The sequence below is a fragment of the Pan paniscus genome, chromosome 11, assembly GCF_029289425.2.
Source record: "Pan paniscus chromosome 11, NHGRI_mPanPan1-v2.0_pri, whole genome shotgun sequence".
Lineage (NCBI taxonomy): Eukaryota > Metazoa > Chordata > Mammalia > Primates > Hominidae > Pan > Pan paniscus.
Window position 1 is genome coordinate 111413146 of NC_073260.2, and position 21900 is coordinate 111435045.

General features: G+C 36.3%; 1 protein-coding gene across 34 annotated transcripts in view; it reads left to right on the forward strand.

The window, feature by feature from the left end:
* Positions 1 to 17021, forward strand: part of MPDZ (multiple PDZ domain crumbs cell polarity complex component) — a 176497-nt gene extending 159476 nt beyond the window's left edge. For 26 of the 34 annotated variants that reach the window (XM_034967135.3, XM_034967137.3, XM_057298754.2 and 23 more), the window contains 11 exons: positions 514 to 597; positions 752 to 945; positions 3034 to 3181; positions 7354 to 7440; positions 8696 to 8786; positions 9664 to 9707; positions 10578 to 10700; positions 11987 to 12091; positions 12663 to 12775; positions 13669 to 13792; positions 15617 to 17021. In XM_034967135.3, the coding sequence (XP_034823026.1) occupies positions 514 to 597; positions 752 to 945; positions 3034 to 3181; positions 7354 to 7440; positions 8696 to 8786; positions 9664 to 9707; positions 10578 to 10700; positions 11987 to 12091; positions 12663 to 12775; positions 13669 to 13792; positions 15617 to 15763 (1260 nt within the window). In that variant the 3' untranslated portion in view covers positions 15764 to 17021. The remainder of the gene's footprint in view (positions 1 to 513; positions 598 to 751; positions 946 to 3033; positions 3182 to 7353; positions 7441 to 8695; positions 8787 to 9663; positions 9708 to 10577; positions 10701 to 11986; positions 12092 to 12662; positions 12776 to 13668; positions 13793 to 15616) is intronic. The other 8 variants (XM_034967155.4, XM_057298760.2, XM_063594023.1 and 5 more) reach the window with 1 other exon arrangement.
* The last annotated feature ends 4879 nt before the right edge of the window (positions 17022 to 21900 follow it).

Genomic DNA, 21900 nt, shown 5'->3' on the forward strand with positions numbered 1-21900 from the left:
ATGGTAGCGTCTGTAATCCCAGCTACTTGGGAGGCTGAGGCAGGAGAATCTCTTGAACGTGGGAGGCAGAGGTTGCAGTGAGCTGAGATTGCACCACTGCACTCCAGCCTGGGTGACAGAGTGAGACTACGTCTCAAAAAAAAAAAAAAAAAAAAAAAAGAGTTTGAAAAAGTGATACTTTGTAGACAAAGTCTTCTACATGTCAAAAATACCTTAAAAGTGATTTCATTTATGGATAAGAAAGTTATCTCTCATCTATGTATGCATGTTTTATTTTATAGTTTTTTTTCTTTAATCTTCTCTATCATTAGGAAAAAAGTATAAGCTCCTTTGAGCCTTTTAGCAAAAATTGTTGTTACACTTTCCCTTGAATTATATGGAGCTTGTACTGTAGAGCCAGAGTTTATAACCCTTATTGCTGTCTATCAAAGTATAATGTGTTTGGACTCCATTTCTGCTCACCATTCCTAGGAGAATGGGATAAGTATGGGTATGTTTTGTTTGGGCCCTTAGGGTGCCATTATTATCCATGAAGTTTATGAAGAAGGAGCAGCATGTAAAGATGGAAGACTCTGGGCTGGAGATCAGATCTTAGAGGTATAGAATGCCTGTTTTTGACCTTCAAAATTAACAGAGAAAAGGCTCCTGGGGGGAGTGTTTCTTTCTTTGCTTCTTTATCTCTCTCCCCTTCCCCACCTAACTCTCCTTTACTTCTCATGTTCCTTACAGTCAGTGTCCCATTTCTGTACAGGTGAATGGAATTGACTTGAGAAAGGCCACACATGATGAAGCAATCAATGTCCTGAGACAGACGCCACAGAGAGTGCGCCTGACACTCTACAGAGATGAGGCCCCATACAAAGAGGAGGAAGTGTGTGACACCCTCACTATTGAGCTGCAGAAGAAGCCAGGAAAAGGCCTAGGATTAAGTATTGTTGGTAAAAGGTGTGACTGAGGAGGACAAACCCAATGCCCCCTTGGAAATGATGAGACTTAAATCATTTTAAAGAGTAATAGCAGTAGGTGAATCTTTTATCAGTGGCTAGTGTTCAGTAGGTAGCTGTTGTTAGCCCCCTCACTAAGGAACCATAAAAAGACATTGGTTTTGGACTTTTAAAATCAGAATATTGGAAGGTTTTGAAGGCACTTAACAAAAAGTCATTTGGTGTATTTTTGAGCACCTGCTATGTGCTAGGAAATACGTTAAGTTTTCAGAAACAAAGTTAAATAAGACATGGTTCCTGAACTCCAAAAACTCATCGTCTGGTGAACGTCGAATTAAATATATTCTTGCAACAAAGGAATCTATTGATGAGTGACAAAGATGCTTTGTGGGGGACCCATGGTAGCAAAGGAGAAAGGGACCAAGTGACCTATTTAATTAAAGTGAATTAGGGAAAATTTCCAAGAAAGAAGGTGTCTGAGGTGAGGCTAAAAGTGATAAGTGAGTATTGGTTTATTAAAGGAGAGTGGAAGATATTGTAGGGAGAAGGATCAGAGCGAATAAGAGCGCGCCATCAACAGGACCTAAAGCAGGGGGCCCGGGTGGTAATGGAATAGTGAATGCGCAAAAATTCACAACCTAATTCATTTGTATATAAGTACATTTTAAAAGTATTTACATGTAAGTAATATTAACAAATTCATTTATAAGTGATATTAACAAATAATCCAGCAAGTTTCATAAATCTTTCTTCCTTTTAGTATTATAAGCCCATCTGGATCTGATCTCAGAATCTACCAGATAGCTAAACTTGTGAAGTCAGCATTCAGTTAAAAGTGCCCCTGCAGTCTGCAGTGTCTCTAAGTTTATTTTGTCATTTCTTGGGCCTCAGATAGCCACCATTTCAAAGCAGCTTATTTTTTCCAGTGAGTCAGAAATCTGTGAAATGGTGATCTTTATTTCAGAATATCCTTCTTTGGAAATAGGCATTCTTCAGAATTGCCAAACCAGCAGCATAGACACCTGGTTCTGCAGTGACTTTTCTGTATGGAAATAAAAAGACATTTACACCATTTTGTTTCTCAGAGACAGCTAAAGGCTAATTATTTTTAAACACAGAAAGAATTTAGCATATTATTTGAGTCTCAGTGGGAATATGTCTAAAAAATAGACTTTTTTTGGAATACAGTATCAGTAGTCTAGTTCTCATGAAATATGACATGGGGAACATGGCTACTATAGGATCTGGGGTCACCAGGTCATCATAAAAACCACCATTAATGAACCCTAAACTCTGTGCCTTGGGAAGACCATACAAAGACCGTCTAATCCAATACCCTGTTTCTAAAGATGGGAAAGCGGAGGATCAAATGGTGAAATGATTTGATGTCATGACCTTGGCAAGAACAAGTGATACAGTTCAGCTTTTACTATATATTTCTATTTATGGTTATCTTTGTATCTTTAGAAGTTTTGGGTTTTTTTTTTATAGTTTTGTGAAAGAAAGGATGGGAATAAGATTTGTGTTTATTTTGCATAAAGCTATCTCGTGTGGAAGATGTGTAATGATTTCAAATAAAAGACATCACAGCAATGGTACTTAGATTTTGAGTTAATAAATGGTGTTTAGTTTGAGATACACATCTGTTATGATTTTCAATAATATTAATGATGGTGATAGCAACATTTATGTAACCACAAGTTAATATTATTCAAAGCTCCATTCTGATTTGGAAAGAACAGCAGATTTTGCATCCAAGGACTGACTCTTAAGTCTTACTTTTGCCACTTAGTAGCCGAGTGACCCATAAAATGAGAATGGTAATACACGCTTCTACTCACTGTATATAAATGATGAAGAATAAATATGCTTATTGGAGATCATTTTAATCTATGAAGCACTGTAAGACATAAGCTGTTATTTATCAAAAAATATAATTCTAATGTTGCCCCAGTGTTGCTGCAAATAACAAAACTTTTAAAGTCATAAAAACAAGTAAAAATTTTGGGTAAAAACGTAACTTTTTATTAAATAAGCATTGCATTACAGTTGAGCAAAAGATAATGTTGAAATTCAAAATTGTGTGTAGAAACGATACTGGAGTATTTGTGTCAGACATTGTCAAAGGAGGAATTGCAGATGCCGATGGAAGACTGATGCAGGGAGACCAGATATTAATGGTGAATGGGGAAGACGTTCGTAATGCCACCCAAGAAGCGGTTGCCGCTTTGCTAAAGGTAAAAAATGCAAAAAGTAATTCTGTGTAATAGCGTAGAAGAAAAAAGATAATTTTAACATTGGGCTATCATAGTCAAATTAGTAATGACTTCTCTTTATTTAAAGTGTCACCTCAAGGCCGGGTGCAATGGCTCACGCCTATAATCCCAGCATTTTGGGAGGCCATGGCAGGTGGATCACTTCAGACTAGGGGTTCGAGACCAGCCTTGGCAACATGGCAAAATCCCATCTCTACAAAAAAATATAAAAATTAGTTGGGCATGGTTGTGCGTGCCTATAGTCCCAGCTACTCAGAAGGCTGAGGTGGGAGGATCGCATGAGTCTGGGGTCACACCACTGGATTCCAGCTTAGGTGACAGAGACCCTGTCTCAAAAAAATAAATAAAAAGTCATCTCAAATCTTTTAAAATGGAAAGATTTTATCATTTATGTTCCATAGAAGGGAAAGTTTGGTCGAAATACTATTCTGACTCAAAACTGTTGAACTATTTGAAGTTGACATTTAAAATCAGAAGCAGATCTGTCATCCTTATGCAACGAAGGTAATTTAATGCAGATTCACTCGGCAGTACCTTCACTGGGGATTATCGTAATTATAAGGCCTCCATCCCTAGATATCATTCTAAACTCAAGTACATTTTACATCATAAAATTGGTTTTCTCCAAAGCAAACTCACCATGAAGGATCATTTTCTGATTGGAAAGGCAGAACCAGTTTCATTTTAAAAATGAATTAATTGTAAAGCAAAGAAAAGTCATTTGACAATATAATTCCTGGGACTCTAGGCATATTCTCTGTCAGGGAATATTCCAGTTTCTAGAGGGGATTTGCATTCCTGTAAATAGGCAATGCTTATCTCCTTGTTTTGTTTTTTTAACCTAGTGTGTTTTATGACCTGAAGAAATATAATTCAACATTGACTAGAAAACTGTCATCATCAGTACCCATGTCAAGGGTAGCAATTAACATAAGCCTGCATGGCGGTGCTCAGCAGCAGTAGAGCTGCTGGAGGTCTAATACGCTAAGGGGAGCCTCTGAGTGGCGGGGCTTCCTGGAGGGATTTTCAAGTAGGTGCTTGTTATTCACCTCTCAGGTTTACATAAGATCTGGCATATGAATGTGTTTATAAATTTGGTTATTAAAGCAAAGTTAACATTTATCACTTCTCATTAGGGTTCTCAATCTTTAAAACATAATGTAATTAGAATTCATTAAGGAGGAATACATTCTTTTTGGAGACACATTAAAAACAATTGTTATCTCTGTAAGAATTATATATCCTAAAGAAAGAAAAAATGGAAGCATCCATAAAACAATGTAAATCATTTTTAAACCAGTCATTTAAAAAGCTAGTCTCGCCAGGTGTGGTGGCTCATGCCTGTAATCCCAACACTTTGGGAGGCTGAGGCGGGTGGATCACCTGACGTCGGGAGTTCGAGACCAGCTTGACCAACCTGGAGAAACCCCGTCTGTACTAAAAATACAAAATTAGCCAGGTGTGGTAGCGCATGCCTGTAATCCCAGCTACTCAGGAGGCTGAGGCAGGAGAATCTCCTGAAACCGGGAGGCAGAGGTTGCAGTAAGCCGAGTTTGCATCATTGCAGTCCAACCTGGGCAATAAGAGTGAAACTCCATCTCAAAAAAAAAAAAAAAAACTGCTAATCTGAAAGTATATAAGGAACACCATAGATATTTGTATAACTTACATGTTGTTGGGGCTGCTTATTTTTGTTTTATTAGTAATTTTTCATTTAAAACTCTTATGTAAATAATCCTCTATACACAACTTCATGCACATAAAGTTCTTCATGCACATAGAGTTCATTGAAGTGTTATTTGTAATAGTGGGAAAATTGGAAGCAATGTGGTTGACAAAAACTATATAAACTTTGGTATAAATAGCAAGGATGCATGGCAAACATGTATTTGTTTGAAAGGATGTTCATGACACCTTTTTTTTTTTTTTGAGACGGAGTCCCGCTCTGTTGCCCAGGCTGGAGTGCAGTGGTGTGATCTCGGCTCACTGCAAGCTCCGCCTCCCGGGTTCACGCCATTCTCCTGCCTCAGCCTCCTGAGTAGCTGGGACTACAGGCGCCCGCCACCACGCCCAGCTAATTTTTTGTATTTTTGGTAGAGACAGGGTTTCACCGTGTTACCCAGGATGGTCTCAATCTCCTGACTTCGTGATCCACCCATCTCGGCCTCCCAAAGTGTCATGACAACTATTTTAACATGATAAAATATAAACAGTAGTCGCTCCTACTCTGCAGTTGCTCTTCCTGTGGTTTCAGTTGCCCAGAGTATAGTAAAATAAGGTATTTTTAGAAGGAGAGAGAGAGATCACATTCTTATAACTTTTATTACAGCACATTGTTATAATTGTTCTATTTTATTATCCTCTTACATCTAATTTATAAATTAAACCTTATTTTATGTTTATAAATTAAACCTTATATATAGGAAAAAACATAGTATATATAGAGTTCAGCACTATCCATAGTGTCAGGCATCCACTGGCGGGGGGTCTTAGAACATATTCCCCCCTATAATAAAGGGGGACTGCTGACTGCTGTAATTAGTGGGGAATATAAGACAGAGGATTGTATTTACCGCATAGATACAACTATGTAAAACAGAATCTTATAAGTTTTTTAAACAATAATTATGAGGTAATTGTTGGACTTATGGGTCCTTTTCTTCCCCCATCTTTTTTCATTTTATTTCCAAAATTTTCTTTTTACTGGGCGTAAATCGCTTTTGTATTGGAAAAATTAACAATTTTCTAAATAATCAAAACCCTTGATATTTGAAAGAGAAGTGTTACAGGTAGGTGAAAGGGTCGCAACATTACACAGTGAATAACGTATGGACTTGTTAACCTTACAGTTATGTAAACTGAAAATATAAATAGTTTCAAGAAGAGTTTGGTAAGAAACCCCAAACCAAACAAATAAAAAAACCAACTTATGGATATTACAAGTCAAGTTTTGACCTTTCAAAGTATGATTCATGATCAACATCTTCAGAATAACACATCCCTTTGTACTCTCATCACTGAATAATAATATCAGTGCCCAATATTTATATTAATCTTACTCCATTCTAGACACTGTCATAAGCATTGTTCATGGTTTATTTATCTCAACAACCTATAATGATGTACATTTTTAAAACTCAGAGTAAAAGATTTATTAAGGTTAAACATCCGTTACAGTCACACAGCTAATAAATCACATAGTCTGGATTTAATCCAGTGACTCCAAAACAGGATCTCAAACACCTTCTTGTGCTACTTCCATATTAGACTGTGCAGCATTTCTTGCATGCCTATGGTTTATTTGTAAAGGGGTGCAAGAAAGATTGTCGTCAATTCATGTTTTGTGTTGATAGCAGGATTTATCTAAATTTTATATCATAAGTCTATTCAGGCACAGTGTAGTGATAGAGAATTTACCCAGTTATCTAAGTGCCTCTTCCACTGAGGGCGAAACAAGTTGCTGAGGTGGTGGTAGTGGTGGTTTTATTGTGTTCGCTTTTTTTTTTTTTTTTTTTTTTTTGAGGTGGAGTCTCAAGTCTCGCTCTGTCACCCAGGTGGAGTGCAGTGGCATGATCTTGGCTCACTGCAAGCTCCGCCTCCCAGGCTCACGCCATTCTTCTGCCTCAGCCTCCTGAGTAGCTGGGACTACAGGCGCCTGCCACCACGCCCAGCTATTTTTTTGTATTTTTAGTAGAGACAGGGTTTCACCATGTTAGCCAGGATGGTCTTGATCTCCTGACCTCGTGATCCACCCGCCTCGGCCTCCCAAAGTGCTGGGATTACAGTCGCTTTGTTTTTTAAACCCTCAGTTACTCAGCTTGTTTGTCCTATCAAAATTAGTGTGTTTCATGAGATAATTGCTCAATTCTCCATTTCTTTTTGGTAGAAGTAGTCTCCATAGAAATCATGAGGTGATAAGGTAAACACTTGGTGTTGCTGCTTATTATTTTTATTAGTTTGAATGTTTTTTAAAAAGCCATTTTCCACAAGGGATTGGAGGTATCCTTGCTTATAGAAATTCCAAAAGGAAGATGCCTTTCAAAAAAGTCTTGAAGAGTAAAATGTATTCCTAAAGATGATTCTAGCATTTTATTTAAACATTTCCATAAAACACCCCCCATGCCCACCCCCAGTGTTCCCTAGGCACAGTAACCTTGGAAGTTGGAAGAATCAAAGCTGGTCCATTCCATTCAGAGAGGAGGCCATCTCAAAGCAGCCAGGTGGGTAGCTGTGGAGTTCATCAGGGCGATGCAGTCGGCATGCCAAGAGGACACATAGATGGCCCTGACTGTGGGTCTGTGTACAAGGTCTGGTCCCCTGGCAGCGTGGGATAGTGACTGAGGTGCAGAGTTTGAGACAGAGAAGAACAAGGAATCAGAATAGCCAGGTAAACAAGGTGTGGCTGTTGAGTAGTTTGTAAGTCATTCTAAGGAAATTGATTTCAAGCATTCTTTTTTGACATGATTCATTTTCCATAATCTCAAAAGGTAACTACCTAATTGTAAAGCTTACCAAGATAACAAATTTTTTATTATTTTTATTTTATTTATTTATTTATTTATTTATTTATTTATTTATTTATTTATTTATTTATTTTGAGACAGAGTCTCGCTCTGTCACCCAGGCTGGAGTGCAGTGGCACAATCTCAGCTCACTGCAAACTTCGCCTCCCGGGCGAAGTAGATTCTTCTGTCTCTACTTCCCGAGTAGCTGGGACTACAGGCGTGCACCACCATGCCTGGCTAATTTTTGTATTTTTATTAGAGATCGGGTTTCGCCATGTCAGCCAGGCTGGTCTCAAACGCCTGACCTCGTGATCCACCCGCCTCAGCCTCCCAAAGTGTTGGGATTACAGGCATGAGCCACCGTACCTGGCCCCAAGATAACATATTTTAAAAATATTTTATAGCAACATCAATCAATATTCAACTGAAAAGTCCCATATAAGTGAACTATAGATACTCAGCACCATGTATAAAAATATGATGTTAAATATTTCAAGACTCTTGACAAGACCTCTTGACCTTCTCCTCAGTGTTGTCTACTGATGATGGAAACCCATTTTCATCAGTCTGTCCTTAAAGACCCCATACTAACTTTCTAAATTACTACCATGAGTTTCCTATTAGCTGGCCCTAATTCCACAGTTTTTGTTTAAGTCCTAGTCTTCCTACAACATCAGTTTAAATTTAAAGAAGATTAGTTTGAATGAGATTATGACTATCCACTAAAATTTTAGGTAGATTGGAATCAATTTCATCTACCCTTTTAGCTTCAATTTATTTATGTCACTAGACACATTCTCTGTTTAAAAGAAAAAAAATCAGTAGGAACTGTGTTTAAATTGCTCATCAAATTATCAAATGCCACTGTTGCTTAACAGGTATCTGTCTCTAGATTAAATTCTGAAATAAGTGGTATTTAGGGAGTATGTTACTTGCAAAACCTTCTGAAATAATTGTTGTATATTTGTAGGTGAGTGAAGGCAGCCTGTCATCTTTCACTTTTCCACTCTCTGGATCCAGTACATCTGAGTCACTGGAAAGTAGCTCAAAGAAGAATGCATGTAAGATTGGTTCAGTATTTTAAACATGGTTTGAATTTTGGCTGTCAACACTGATTTTTTTGTCTTGTTTACCTCTGAGCTTTCTTTTCCCCCAAATCATCCCATATCCTAATATAGGTACAAAAACATGTGTTAGCAAAAAGTCTGAACAACATGAAGTTGTGCCTATGGCAGCTTTTCCCATTTGATGTTTACCCTACAAGATACACTAAACATTATAATCAGGATTCTGTAATTTTTTTTTCTTACTAAGCAGATTGGTGTTTTTGATTTTATTCCTTTTCTGTGTTTAATGTAACACCAGTAAATCAGAAGATGCCATTAAGTGAAGCCTTCTTTTTCCATGAAGATTGCAAAAATTTGAGAAAATTAATGTGATCCTCCTGTGTTTTAATTACGTGAAATCATGCTGCAGAGGGATTTTTGGCTTGGTGCATTGGTTGAGAGTTGTTCAAATTGAAGAAACTAACCATATGGCAATCTCTGTTTGCAGTATGACTAATATTCTAGAAATGTAGGCCCTTAAATTTGTGAATTTTTTTAATGCATCCATGACTTTATTCCTCTCAGCCGTGCACATGTGCCTTTCTATGCAAAACACATTCTGCCCTTGACTCATTCAAAGTGGATTACGTAGTTATATAATCAACACTTAAAATGAGAAGGAAGAATGGGATGGTATACACGTTTTTCCAACTGGAAAAATAAATAGTTCTGTGTAAGACAGATCTAATCATGTGTACTAGCAGCTTTGAGCACCCCCTTAAAAAAAGAAACCTAGGTTATCATTTAGTCCCATCCAGCTTTAGATATTTTAATGAACATAAAAAGTGAATGAACATAAAATAACCCTATTTTATCTTTTTTGCCTTTACAGTGGCATCTGAAATACAGGGATTAAGAACAGTTGAAATAAAAAAGGTAACTTGGGGAGAGAAAACAATATAAACTCTGGTGTTTTAAGAGACATCTTCATATGTGTTTTCTTGTTAACCTTCTTACTGTTTTAAAGTATTCATCTCAAAAAGTATGTATTCTTACATATTACATGTGAAATAACATAATGTAGTCCTTAATGAATTTCCTGATCACAGCACCTCATTTGAAAAATCGTTGTTTGCATACTCTGTTTTGCTGAAAATAGCATAAAATTGACCCCACACAAAATAATACCATGCCTCTCCCTTCTTATACTGATAAGTAAACCTTTCTCTTCAACAGATACTTATTAGTTCTGAAACAGATTCCCCTGACAGCCATGCACAAGAGACAAAGTAAAAGCAGCTGTGATTTATTGAGCTTTTACTATTGTTCTGAGCGCTCTTATAGACACTTCATGTCATCAGCATGTCATTTAATATTCACTGCAGCCCTCTGTGAGAGGCACTGTTGTCTCCATTTTGTAAATGAAGATCTAATGATTTATTGAGTGGAGTGGACTTATTCCAAGTTCCAGCATTTGCAAGTACGACTTCGTGGCTTTGAACACAGGACTCTGATTCCAAAAGTGTGGTCTTTTCACTTCATGAGTTTACCTGCTTTTCATCAGTTCCACAACATGATTTTCATTTAGCATGTCTTGATTTATTTTACTTCCTGAACAGATGCTTATTTTCCTAAGCCACGCTAAGCACCTGTGTCAAGTAAAGTAATGCAGTTTTCTTGCACTTCTTCATCTTCCCCCTCACACTTAGAAAATCAGAGTTGACTATAGATATCATGCCAAAGAATAAACAAAAGGTCAATGAAAAATATCACTTTGACCAAAATTTTATATCTGTTCCATGGCAGGGCCCTACTGACTCACTGGGAATCAGCATCGCGGGAGGAGTAGGCAGCCCACTTGGTGATGTGCCTATATTTATTGCAATGATGCACCCAACTGGAGTTGCAGCACAGACCCAAAAACTCAGAGTGAGTCGTACTATCAACCCTAGAAGCCCTAGCAAAATGTGCAGAAGTGTTTTTATCAACCTTTTAACCTGGCTACCTGTTGCAAGGCAGTTTTAAATATGTATATTTACTTTTAAATCATCTAATCCAACCACAGCAAGGCTTGCTTGGAATAAAAGATAAAGAATATTAAAAGAAAGGAGAAAATGCAGATTTGCAGTTTAAATAGGAAGATTTATAGTTGTTTCCTAATACATATTTTTATATGTTGAAATTCTGTGGAACAAGCTAAAAGAGAACAGAAAGTATTTTCAGAACACCAGTATGAAGTGAAATTTTTATCTTATATATTTGATTGGTTTAAACGCTGATTTAACTCTGTTAACTTGAAAAGTATTACTTATTTGCATTCACTGATAATTTTGCAGAAGTTTAATATAAATATGACTTACAATGTTATAAAACTATATGCAACTTGCCTCAAAGCTGAGGGATTATCCAAATTGTGGAGCACTACAATGGAATTTATGCCAACTGCCCAGCTCTAAAATTACATGAATATTCCATTAACGCAACTCAGTCTCTCTAAAGCAAAATCTCTATGGTTTCATACCTCAAATAGGTCTCAGAACATAACCACATTTTAGTTTAAATAGTCTTTAGGCTGGGAATGGTTCAGCCTCATTTGATATCCAAATTTATGGCTGACACTTAAAACCTGATTGTATACATAGCACAGGGTCAGTAAACTTCTGGAAGGACAGATACTGAATATTTTAGGCTTTGTGGGACCTGTGAGTCTCTGTTGCAACTACTCAACTCTGCGCTGTGAAAGCAGCCAAATAAGCATGGCTGTCTTCCAACCAAACTTTATTAACCAAAACAGGCAGTGGGCCAAATTTGGCCTCTGGGCCTTAGTTTGCCAACCTCCGACTTAGAGTCACATCTAATGATTATAATAGTAATGTCCAGAGAAATTTCAGTTTCCAAATGATAGTGAATTTTTTTTTCTTTTAATAGGAAGTAATGTCTCACCCAAGAGAAATGAAGAGCAGGGAAGAGTGACTTTCTCCTTCTCCCTCCCTCTCCCCTGGATACTATGGAACTCAACCATTATGCACTGCTTCTTTTTGTGGTTGCTGCTTTTTGGACTTCTTGGAATTAGTGGTTTCCTTGGTTATATTTCAGTGGCTGGTAGCAGTATATATGTCATGTGGAAGGTGGAGAAGGAAATGAATACTTAGCTCTCAAAGACCCACTCTCCATGGCTGCCTTAGCAGATGGCCGTTTCTTTCTCTCCCTTGCAGGTTGGGGATAGGATTGTCACTATCTGTGGCACATCCACTGAGGGCATGACTCACACCCAAGCAGTTAACCTACTGAAAAATGCATCTGGCTCCATTGAAATGCAGGTAAGATTTTTATCCCAAGCATAATTCAGAATATAGGTAGCCTGAAGACACATGAGCTTTGATGTTAAAGCAGTAAAAATGATTAAATCTTCTGCTATTATTTTATTTAATATTTCTCTCGAACATAAATGATTAAATTAAGAGTTCCAATAAAGTGCATATGAGACATATTTTGTAACATTTTACTCTGATGCATTGATTGTTTTATACTTTAAGGGGAAAAAAATCCAGGCCTTAGCAGTACATGATTATTTGCTGGAATTTTAAGTGGTGCTAGCAAGTGGCTTGTATTCTAAAGATCTTTAAAAAGTAATTACATATGAGACCCCATTTTAAAAACATCAAAGAACTTTGTAGAATAGAATTAGAAGAATATGTTTACTGTCAGGACAGTTAAGAGCCTCTGGACCTTGTGAAATTTCATTCTCTTTGGTTGTATTTTATGTTAACAGAAATGTTTAAATGAACAATAAAATGTACATTTTAATCCAAGTGCTCTTTCTGAAGAAAAATTACTTTCCCTAGCCACAGGAACATGTGTTTTTTCTGTTTATCCTCCTCCCGTGCGCAGGTGGTTGCTGGAGGAGATGTGAGTGTGGTCACAGGTCATCAGCAGGAGCCTGCATGTTCCAGTCTTTCTTTCACTGGGCTGACGTCAAGCAGTATATTTCAGGATGATTTAGGGTGAGTTCATACATGATGATTAGTGTATCATTTTTCACTTATGAATCAAGTCTTCCTGACAGTTGCATTCTCTGTCCCATGTTTCTAGGAATTACATACAGGTAAAATGATAGGATATATGAAGTATGAATTATACATGTCAGGTGCTTCTAAACTTAAATAATTGTGGCATGGATTTAGCTGATCAAAGATAAGTAGAGATAGATAACTAGCTAGATAGATATGCGTGCTACTACCCTTCCCATGGTTTCAGCTCTGATTTTGGGGCGGAGGACATTTTAGTCTTGATGTTACCACTTCATGTAATATGGAGCAAGTCAAATCTATCATTTTAAAATTTCCCGCACTGCCTATTCATCTAATATATTATCATTTGGACTGAAAAAATTCACAGTATTAAGTAACAATACTTGGATACAAAAGCATTGGAAAACAGAGGAGAAGAGAGAGGCGCATTAGAAATTTTAAATAATTCAATGCAGCTTTTCCATTGCTTATAATTGATTTTTCTCTCTGAGCTTGGGCGTACTGATGTTTACGACTTATTCTAATATAGTCCCCTGAACTTTAGCCCTCTCACTTCAAATAAACTGGAAAAAGAATGAGCTTCTCTGTACAATGAGAACATGCCATGAATATGTTAGTTTAAGGGAACTGTAAATGAGTAATAGAATTAGGGTGTTAAGTAGGATTTCATTAGATTATGTAAATTTAAAATACCAAGCACAGCATGCACTGACAATTTAAGCATCTCAAAAATACCCGTAATATACTCCTTGTCAGTAACAAAGAGAATTATGCTGGCTCTAGGTGGATGTCAGATAATTCATAACATATATATATAGTTGTTTTTTTTTTAATTTAAAACCTCTTTTTCCTTTCCTTCACCGTAGACCTCCTCAATGTAAGTCTATTACACTAGAGCGAGGACCAGATGGCTTAGGCTTCAGTATAGTTGGAGGATATGGCAGCCCTCATGGAGACTTACCCATTTATGTTAAAACAGTGTTTGCAAAGGTAAGCTTGCAAATTTTAACCACCCTCTTTTCCCCTAAACATTCATTAATAGTGGTCAGCAGCTGGCTTATTAGTTTATGGCCTGAGGTAATGCCAAATGGTTAACAGTTGATCATTTCTTTTCAAAACTCCCTACAGGAACAGGTCATTAAATATTTTTGTCCAATTTGAGGTTTCATTATATTTAAAGGAAAATAGGCTCAAATTGAAACTCCATGGAAACTCAACAATATACATAAAAATATTAATGAACTTTGGTTAGTAAAGCCTATTTCTTTTTCTTTGAACACAAATTGCACATGATCGTCTTTTGAAAATGGAACATTTTAAATAAGTATGCTGTAGAGCACTGGTATTTCTGTTTGCATTTTTTTGTTGTGAAATATAAAATAGTTATAGAGAAGTACATAAAGTACACATGAAAATTAATAAGCATTTATTTTATAAATTTAATTTCATTGAATAAAACAAAAATAACTACTGAAAAAATGTAGGGAGTATCCAGCAGCCCTATCATCTATAATAAGTCAGCGATTTGCAATCAAGGGATTCAATTAAAAAGACTGTATACTTATAATTATATAATACCTATTCTAGCTTAAGAAGGTTTAGAATAAGAATACAGATATTGCAATACTGGTAAAGCTATTAAAATAATTTAAACCCATGTAATTATTGTTAATATGTTAAGTCGTTTTTCAGGAGCTACAAAATTCGACAAGATTTTCTGCAGGGAAAAATTTGGAATCTCAAAATTTTACAGTGTCAAAAGAAACAAAACTTAGTCAAACCTGTTTAAAAATTTGATACAGGGCCTTTGGATTAGTGGTATGGTTCTTTATGGATATTTTATTTTATTATTTTGGAAAAGATCTTTTTTTTAGCCATTTTAAAGTGTTGTACCTACAACAAGCTAGCTATAGGCTTAATTTATAAGATTTTTTAAAAAGCTATCGGTATGTCCAAAAATACAAACAGCATTTGCTAGTGAATAGAAGAGTCATACAGTCCTTTTCCTCAGCCTAGGAACAATTTATTTAAGGCATGCTAGTTAGAACATATTTTAAGAATTTCATCATTATGGATTCCTCATTAACTTTTCCATATTTTTAATTTTATATTTAATTGCATAATTGTCTTCTATAAGCGTGCTTTAAGATGGGGTTCTTTTTCTAACAGCAATGTCTGTATTTAATCTTAATCATTTAGGGTCCATAAGGAATATGAAGAATCTCTCTACCCTTGGGAAGTAAGAACTAAGACAGCTTGAATAGCTTTTTCAAAACCACAAAAAGAAATAGCAGTGGGTTTCAAATTTAGAACTTATGCCTTATCCTGCCATAGGGAATGTTCAGGTGGCTTTGTGCTTTTGCAGACCTTTGGATTTTGTCATCCCCCAAGCCCTTGTCCTGTAAAACTGTTTTTGTTCCTACCTAATCCTTTACCTTCTTTCTGTAGGTCTTATTTACAGGATAGAAAATCCTGGATTCTATTGAATCATTCCTACTAGGCAAATTCCCAAATATTCTTTATTAATTTGTGTTCCCACCAACTGCTGTGCTGAACAGCCAAAAACCCATCCAACTAATCTATCGACTGCTAAATTCTCTCTCAAATTGGTATCTCAATGCTAAAACCATTTAGGAGAAAGACCTTCTTTGTCTATGTTCATCATTGCTTAATGGCTTAGAGCACCCATGGAGCACTGGGAGCAGTGTGTGTGTACAAGCAGAGCAATTTACATTCCTGTTGAGATCTTTTTCTGTTGTGAGTTGCAAGGCAGCATTTTTTGAGAAATAAACAAGTCTACTTTATAATTTGCAGGGAGCAGCCTCTGAAGACGGACGTCTGAAAAGGGGCGATCAGATCATTGCTGTCAATGGGCAGAGTCTAGAAGGAGTCACCCATGAAGAAGCTGTTGCCATCCTTAAACGGACAAAAGGCACTGTCACTTTGATGGTTCTCTCTTGAATTGGCTGCCAGAATTGAACCAACCCAACCCCTAGCTCACCTCCTACTGTAAAGAGAATGCACTGGTCCTGACAATTTTTATGCTGTGTTCAGCCAGGTCTTCAAAACTGTAGGGGGGAAATAACGCTTAAGTTTCTTTTTCTCATATAGAAATGCTTTCCTTACTGACAACCTAACATCATTTTTCTTTTCTTCTTGCATTTTGTGAACTTAAAGAGAAGGAATGTTTGTGTAGGTGAATCTCGTTTTTATTTGTGGAGATATCTAATGTTTTGTAGTCACATGGGCAAGAATTATTACATGCTAAGCTGGTTAGTATAAAGAAAGATAATTCTAAAGCTAACCAAAGAAAATGGCTTCAGTAAATTAGGATGAAAAATGAAAATATAAAATAAGGAAGAAAATCTCGGGGAGTTTAAAAAAAATGCCTCAATTTGGCAATCTACCTCCTCTCCCCACCCCAAACTAAAAAAAGAAAAAAAGGTTTTCTAATGAAAATCTTTAAAAATACTGTCAGTATTTTAAAATTTTCAACAGTATTATAAAAACATTGCATCTCCCCACCTCTAATATGCATATATATTTTTCCTGCTAAAATTGGTTTCTACAGTTGAGTAAATGGCAAATATATGAAGCAATGTCCCTAAATTTTATAAAGAAATTATATTTAATGCACATTTCAATTTTCATTTTTGTTTTTGACCTTTTATAAAATATTTTCATGTTGCTATAAGTAAATGGTGATGCCACCGCATGTTGACTATGGTTTTTCTAGAAAGCAACTATGCTGCTAACCATAGAGGAACATAGAAGGGTTCCAGAATCTTTAGTGCTGGTTTTAACAACCGATGCAACATTAAAAATGTGTTAGTGTGCTGTGCAATTGGTTTTCAATTCATATTAATCTTAATGACAGAGAACAATGTGTTACTAATTATTTTGGTTGTATGCCATTAGTAAATTGATAGAAAAATTAAGGGGATTAACATAACTTCATTTCATTGCCTTATATTAACATCTTATAATACAATAGTTTAAGACTAAGGGAAACAGATGGAGCTGTTTATTTAGACAACTGGTGAGGAATTATCATGTGTTCATTCCCATTTTAGAGCGTGAAACTCCTACATTAGAATATATAAAGTCACTTTAAATATCTATATTTGTAACAGAAGTAGTGTACAGATATTTTATTACAGCATTTTTGTGTAAATGCAGAATTAAAGTGAATAAATAAGAATTTTCAGTGGTGCACAAATAAGCAGCAAGCATTTTTTTTTGTTCTTTTTACTGTGGAAAAGCTTTGTTATATACTGTTCAAGATTTACAACTTAAAATTGGTTTTTATCATGTCTAACTGCACATATGGTGTCCATAGTTACAGCTAAAGGAACTTTGGACAACATCATTATGGAAAGCTTAATATTTTTTACCTCCACAATTTTTTCTAGCACTAAAGATTCATAGACTCCTCATAGATGAGAGGAAGATAACATTGTAGAAAGAGAAGTATCCTGCCTGTATATGTTTTTCTCAAATGCTGTTAATGCAGTAATATTGTAAGTTGCTCTTTTGTGTGGTCAAGAACTATTCAAGTGTATTCAGATGGACAAAATCATAATCAAAATTATTTGTATTAATAAACATGACAAGTCCAACTTGAACACTGAGCAAGGAATGAGGGGAACTCTGTTCTACTAGTTTTGTACCAAATTAGCTAACAAACGTGCATTTCCCTCTCATTCATCTTATCTGTAAAATGATAGATTATTTTATCACAAAGGTTCTATTTAGTTCTAAAATATAAGAATTCCGTGATTCTTAGTTACACAAAACGAATAGAAGAAACTGCATATTGTAACAACTCAAAGTTGTTAACCAATCATTGTAAATTTAGGCACTCAATGTAACAAAACTCATTTTGGTATCCCAGTGACACATCTACCTTCTTAGCCATCATTTAGTGGCTCTCCATAACGAAAGATGCCATTATTTCATGGTGGGCTGCTGGAAGATGAACTAACCTCACATCTGAGTTTGAGCTAGCAAAGAATTTTTATAGAGGATGCTCCGTACCAGACTGTATGGGAGAAAGCCACCCAACCCCTTCAAGTTTCATAATGTCTAAGTGCCCCCAACAAGAACAGCCCAGTTTAAATAGTGTCTTCCCATGATTCATGTCCATCTGGAACCTCAGAACGTGACCTTTGGAAACGGGGTCTTTGCAGATGTAATGAGTTAAGTTCATGCTGGTTTAGGGTGTTCTCTATCCTAGGACTGGTTTCTGTGTAAGTAGGTATTGTGAAGGCACAGACATAGGGAAGAAGGCCCCATGAAGATGGAGGCAAAACAAAACAAAACAAACAAGCCAAGGAATACCTAGGGGGCCCTCAAAAGCTGGAAGAGACAAGGAATGTTTTTTCCCTAGGGCCTTCAGAAAGAAGTTGGCCTTATTGACACCTTGATTTCAGGCTTCTGCCCTCCATACTGTGAGAAAATAAATCTCTGTTGTTTTAAGCCACAGTTTGTGGTACTTTGTTTAAGCACTGGGAAACTGTTAGAGTATCTTAAATGTTGGTTGCACGTGGTGGCTCATGCCTGTAATTCCAGCACTTTGAGAGGCCGAGGTGAGCTGATCTCTTGAGCTCAGGATTTTGAGACCAGCCTGAGCAACATGGTAAAACCCCGTCGCTACAGAAAGTACAAAAAAAAAAAAAAAAAAAACTAGCCAGACAGCTACTCGGGAGGCTGAGGCAGGAGAATCACTTGAGTCTGGGAGGCAGCGGTTGCAGTGAGCCAAGATCGCACCATTGCACTCCAGTGGGCAATGGGAGTAAAACCTTGTCTCAAAAAAAAAAAAAAGTTTGTGTCCTGAGCTACTGTCATTATGTCTGGCTAACAGGAGAAACTCTGTGAGTAGCTATTAATTAACAAAGACAAAGCACATTAAAGAGAAAATGGAAGGAGGGAGGGAGGAAGGAAAGTAAAGTTTGAGAGGAAAAGAATATAGATTCATAAGTCCTGGGGATAAGTAATGAAGCCTTATGCTTGCTATATTTTTTCTTTCTGGAAATATAGTAGTTGTCTGTGGTGAAAGAAGAAAGAAGAAAGTACTTGAACAAAGAGTTTAAATAAAGACTTGACTATTACAATGTTAGTGCCAACATACTACCCAAAACAGTGGATTGCCTGTAATAGGTTCCATAAATATAATTACGTTTGATTAAATCAAACTGGAAATACCACAGATTTCTGGTATTCTTCATACCACTCCAAAAGGATAATAACAGTAATAAAGTATTTCATATATATATATATACACACACACACACACACACACACATATATTAGCAGCAGGAATAGCAAGGTAATGTAGCAAATCAGTAAAATTCATATATCAGAACAGTGATGGAGTTAGAAGCATAAAAAAATTAAAATTCATTAAAGATAAGACAAAGGGGCCGGGCGCAGTGGCTCACACCTGTAATCTCAGCACTTTGGGAGGCCGAGGCAGGCAGATCATGAGGTCAGGAGATCGAGACCATCCTGGCTAACAATGAAACCCTGTCTCTACTAAAAATACAAAAAAATTAGCCGGGTATGGTAGCGGGCGCCTGTAGTCCCAGCTACTTGGGAGGCTGAGGCAGGAGAATGGTGTGAACCCGGGAGGTGGAGCTTGCCGTGAGCCGAGATCACGCCACTGCGCTCCAGCCTGGGTGACAGAGTGAGACTCCGTCTCGAAAAAAAAAAAAAGATAAACGAGGAGAGGGTTTTTTTTTTTCCATTTTATGAATCTTGACAAAGCAGATTCTGATAGATATGAAGAAGCAAAAGGAGCTCTTCCCTGCTCTGAGGTATATGATACTAAACTGCCTTAGATTTGCTCAGCTAGTTTATTGTCTGAGAATGCCGTACAATGATTTGGTGCCCCTCTTGAGATCCCAGGGTGAATAGAGAAGTTGAAAGGATGTGTTCAGGGAGACAAGTAATAAATAGGCTTTTTTTTTTTTTTTTTTTTGGTCTAGGTGTGGGAATGTCAAAACTATCATCACTTGCTTTCAGCAGCCCTGGTGTGTTGTTTCATGTCAGTGACAGATATTCTGGAATGCATTTGATTTGTGCAAAGATGTTTCTCAACTTTGACTACTAGGAATTAATGTTTAACTTTGTCCTTTTCTAAAGAGAGTTATTTGTAAGGCAGGATTGGCCTTCAATACCTTAAGAGGCAAAAAATTGGTGTCAAGAAAAGTTCTAAGAGCATGAAAACTGGGAAAAGCAAATGTTCTTAAGGTGATTTTTATATGCTTGGCATTGAGTTTTCCTTTTCCTCAAAATACAAGTATTCCATATTCATTTCAATGTAATTTAGAACAAAAATGGTATTATCTGTGTAAGAATTGTTATTGTCAGTCAAGTACTGAAAGTTCAATAATAGGCCCTTAAAAGGCATTATGTCAAGCAGGAGGCAAATGTATGGTAAGGATCTCAGAATTGCTTCACTGGAGTTGTTATTTGAAATCTCAAAAAGGATAACACCATCAAAACACTGCCTTAGGCTGCTTCTAGGAGGAAAGTTCAACTTATTCACTTAACTTTAGACACTTTTTGGAAGTTTGTGTCAAGTGTGAGTATTTTGTGATCCTTTCTCCCCTCACCCTCCTCCTCCTTACATCCATATTTTCAGAAACAAACACAGTTATCCTTGGAAAACGTAATTTTTCTTCTTACATATTTTCTTATTGATGTACTGGAAATTATGATTTTTGACCCGAGTCTACCTTAAAATATTTGGCATTCACGGTTCCACTACACTGAACTTCATTCACCTAAATGTACTTTATTACATTCGGCAAAACTTAAAAGATTTATCTTGTTTTGGAAAATTAAATGAGATAACTGCATGTGAAGTACTAATACTGTGCACAGAATAAGCTTTTAAGGAATGATGGCAGCAGTTGTACTTATAAGACATAGAGTCCTATAAATTCAGTACTTTCTCTAAATAACCTTCCATTTTTATTTTTGTGTAATCATGTCTTTTTCTTTGGAAGTTGGATGCAAATCAACTTATACAAAACTTTCCAAAGTTTCAGTTATTTTACATACAACCTTCATGATGTTTCCCATGTTTTTCTATAACTGTACTATGAATTACTAAACATTTTTCTTTAAAGCAGACTGATTTTAAGTTGAATTTGCTCAAAAGAAATAGTATCTCATTACTTTCAATGGAAAACCAGTATCATTTGCCATAAATACTAAATGACTATGAGCAAAAGTTCATAAAGCAAAGGAACAAAATTCTGCCAAGATACTATTATCCACCAAGAGTCAAAACTGTAGGTCTGCACCCTGCTCTCTGTTAGAAAGGGAGAATCACAAATGTTAGAATAGTGTTAAAAACTCCATGGAAACTTTTCTGGGCTTAAAGGAACTGAATGGCATTTTCATACCTTTCTAATGATGTGATTCAATATTTCCTGGTGCCTTGTCAGTGCCACCTGAAATCATGATCTTATGATGTGCTTCCTCTTTGGAAAAAACTCTAAAATAGTAACACTAAAATCAAGAACATTTTGTTTATAGGACTCCTTTTTTTAAGATGTGAAAGCCAGCCAGTCAATTCCTGTTCTTAAGTATATTCTTAGCTAGGGAGGTTGCTTAAGATTTTGTTTATAAGACTTTCACTAAAATCAGAATTGGGTCATCGCGCCCAGTGCTTTAGTTTTGGCAATCTGAGTTTGAAATAAAGGTCAAATGACATAAATTAATGGAGTAAAATTAATGTTGTGATAATATTAAATAAAGCTAATGCCTTTTGCACCTGGAGGGCTATGCAGATGGCAGGCATACCTAATTATGCACCCTGCTGCCTTTAAGTATACTGATAGAAATCTCTCAACTGAGTATAAAATATGTTCATTCACTGGCTCCAGAAAAGTTTGAGTAAGGCAACACGATCCACAAAAAGCCTAACATACTTATTTTTTAGTGGAAAGAAATACAATTCTATAAGTTAAAATGAAATAATTGAATACTTATTTTTAAAACAAGTTATTACTACTGTTGGATTTGTTCTTTCTGTGAATATCAAAATATATGCCTGTCATTCCCATTAGAAAAAGATGATTCTCAAA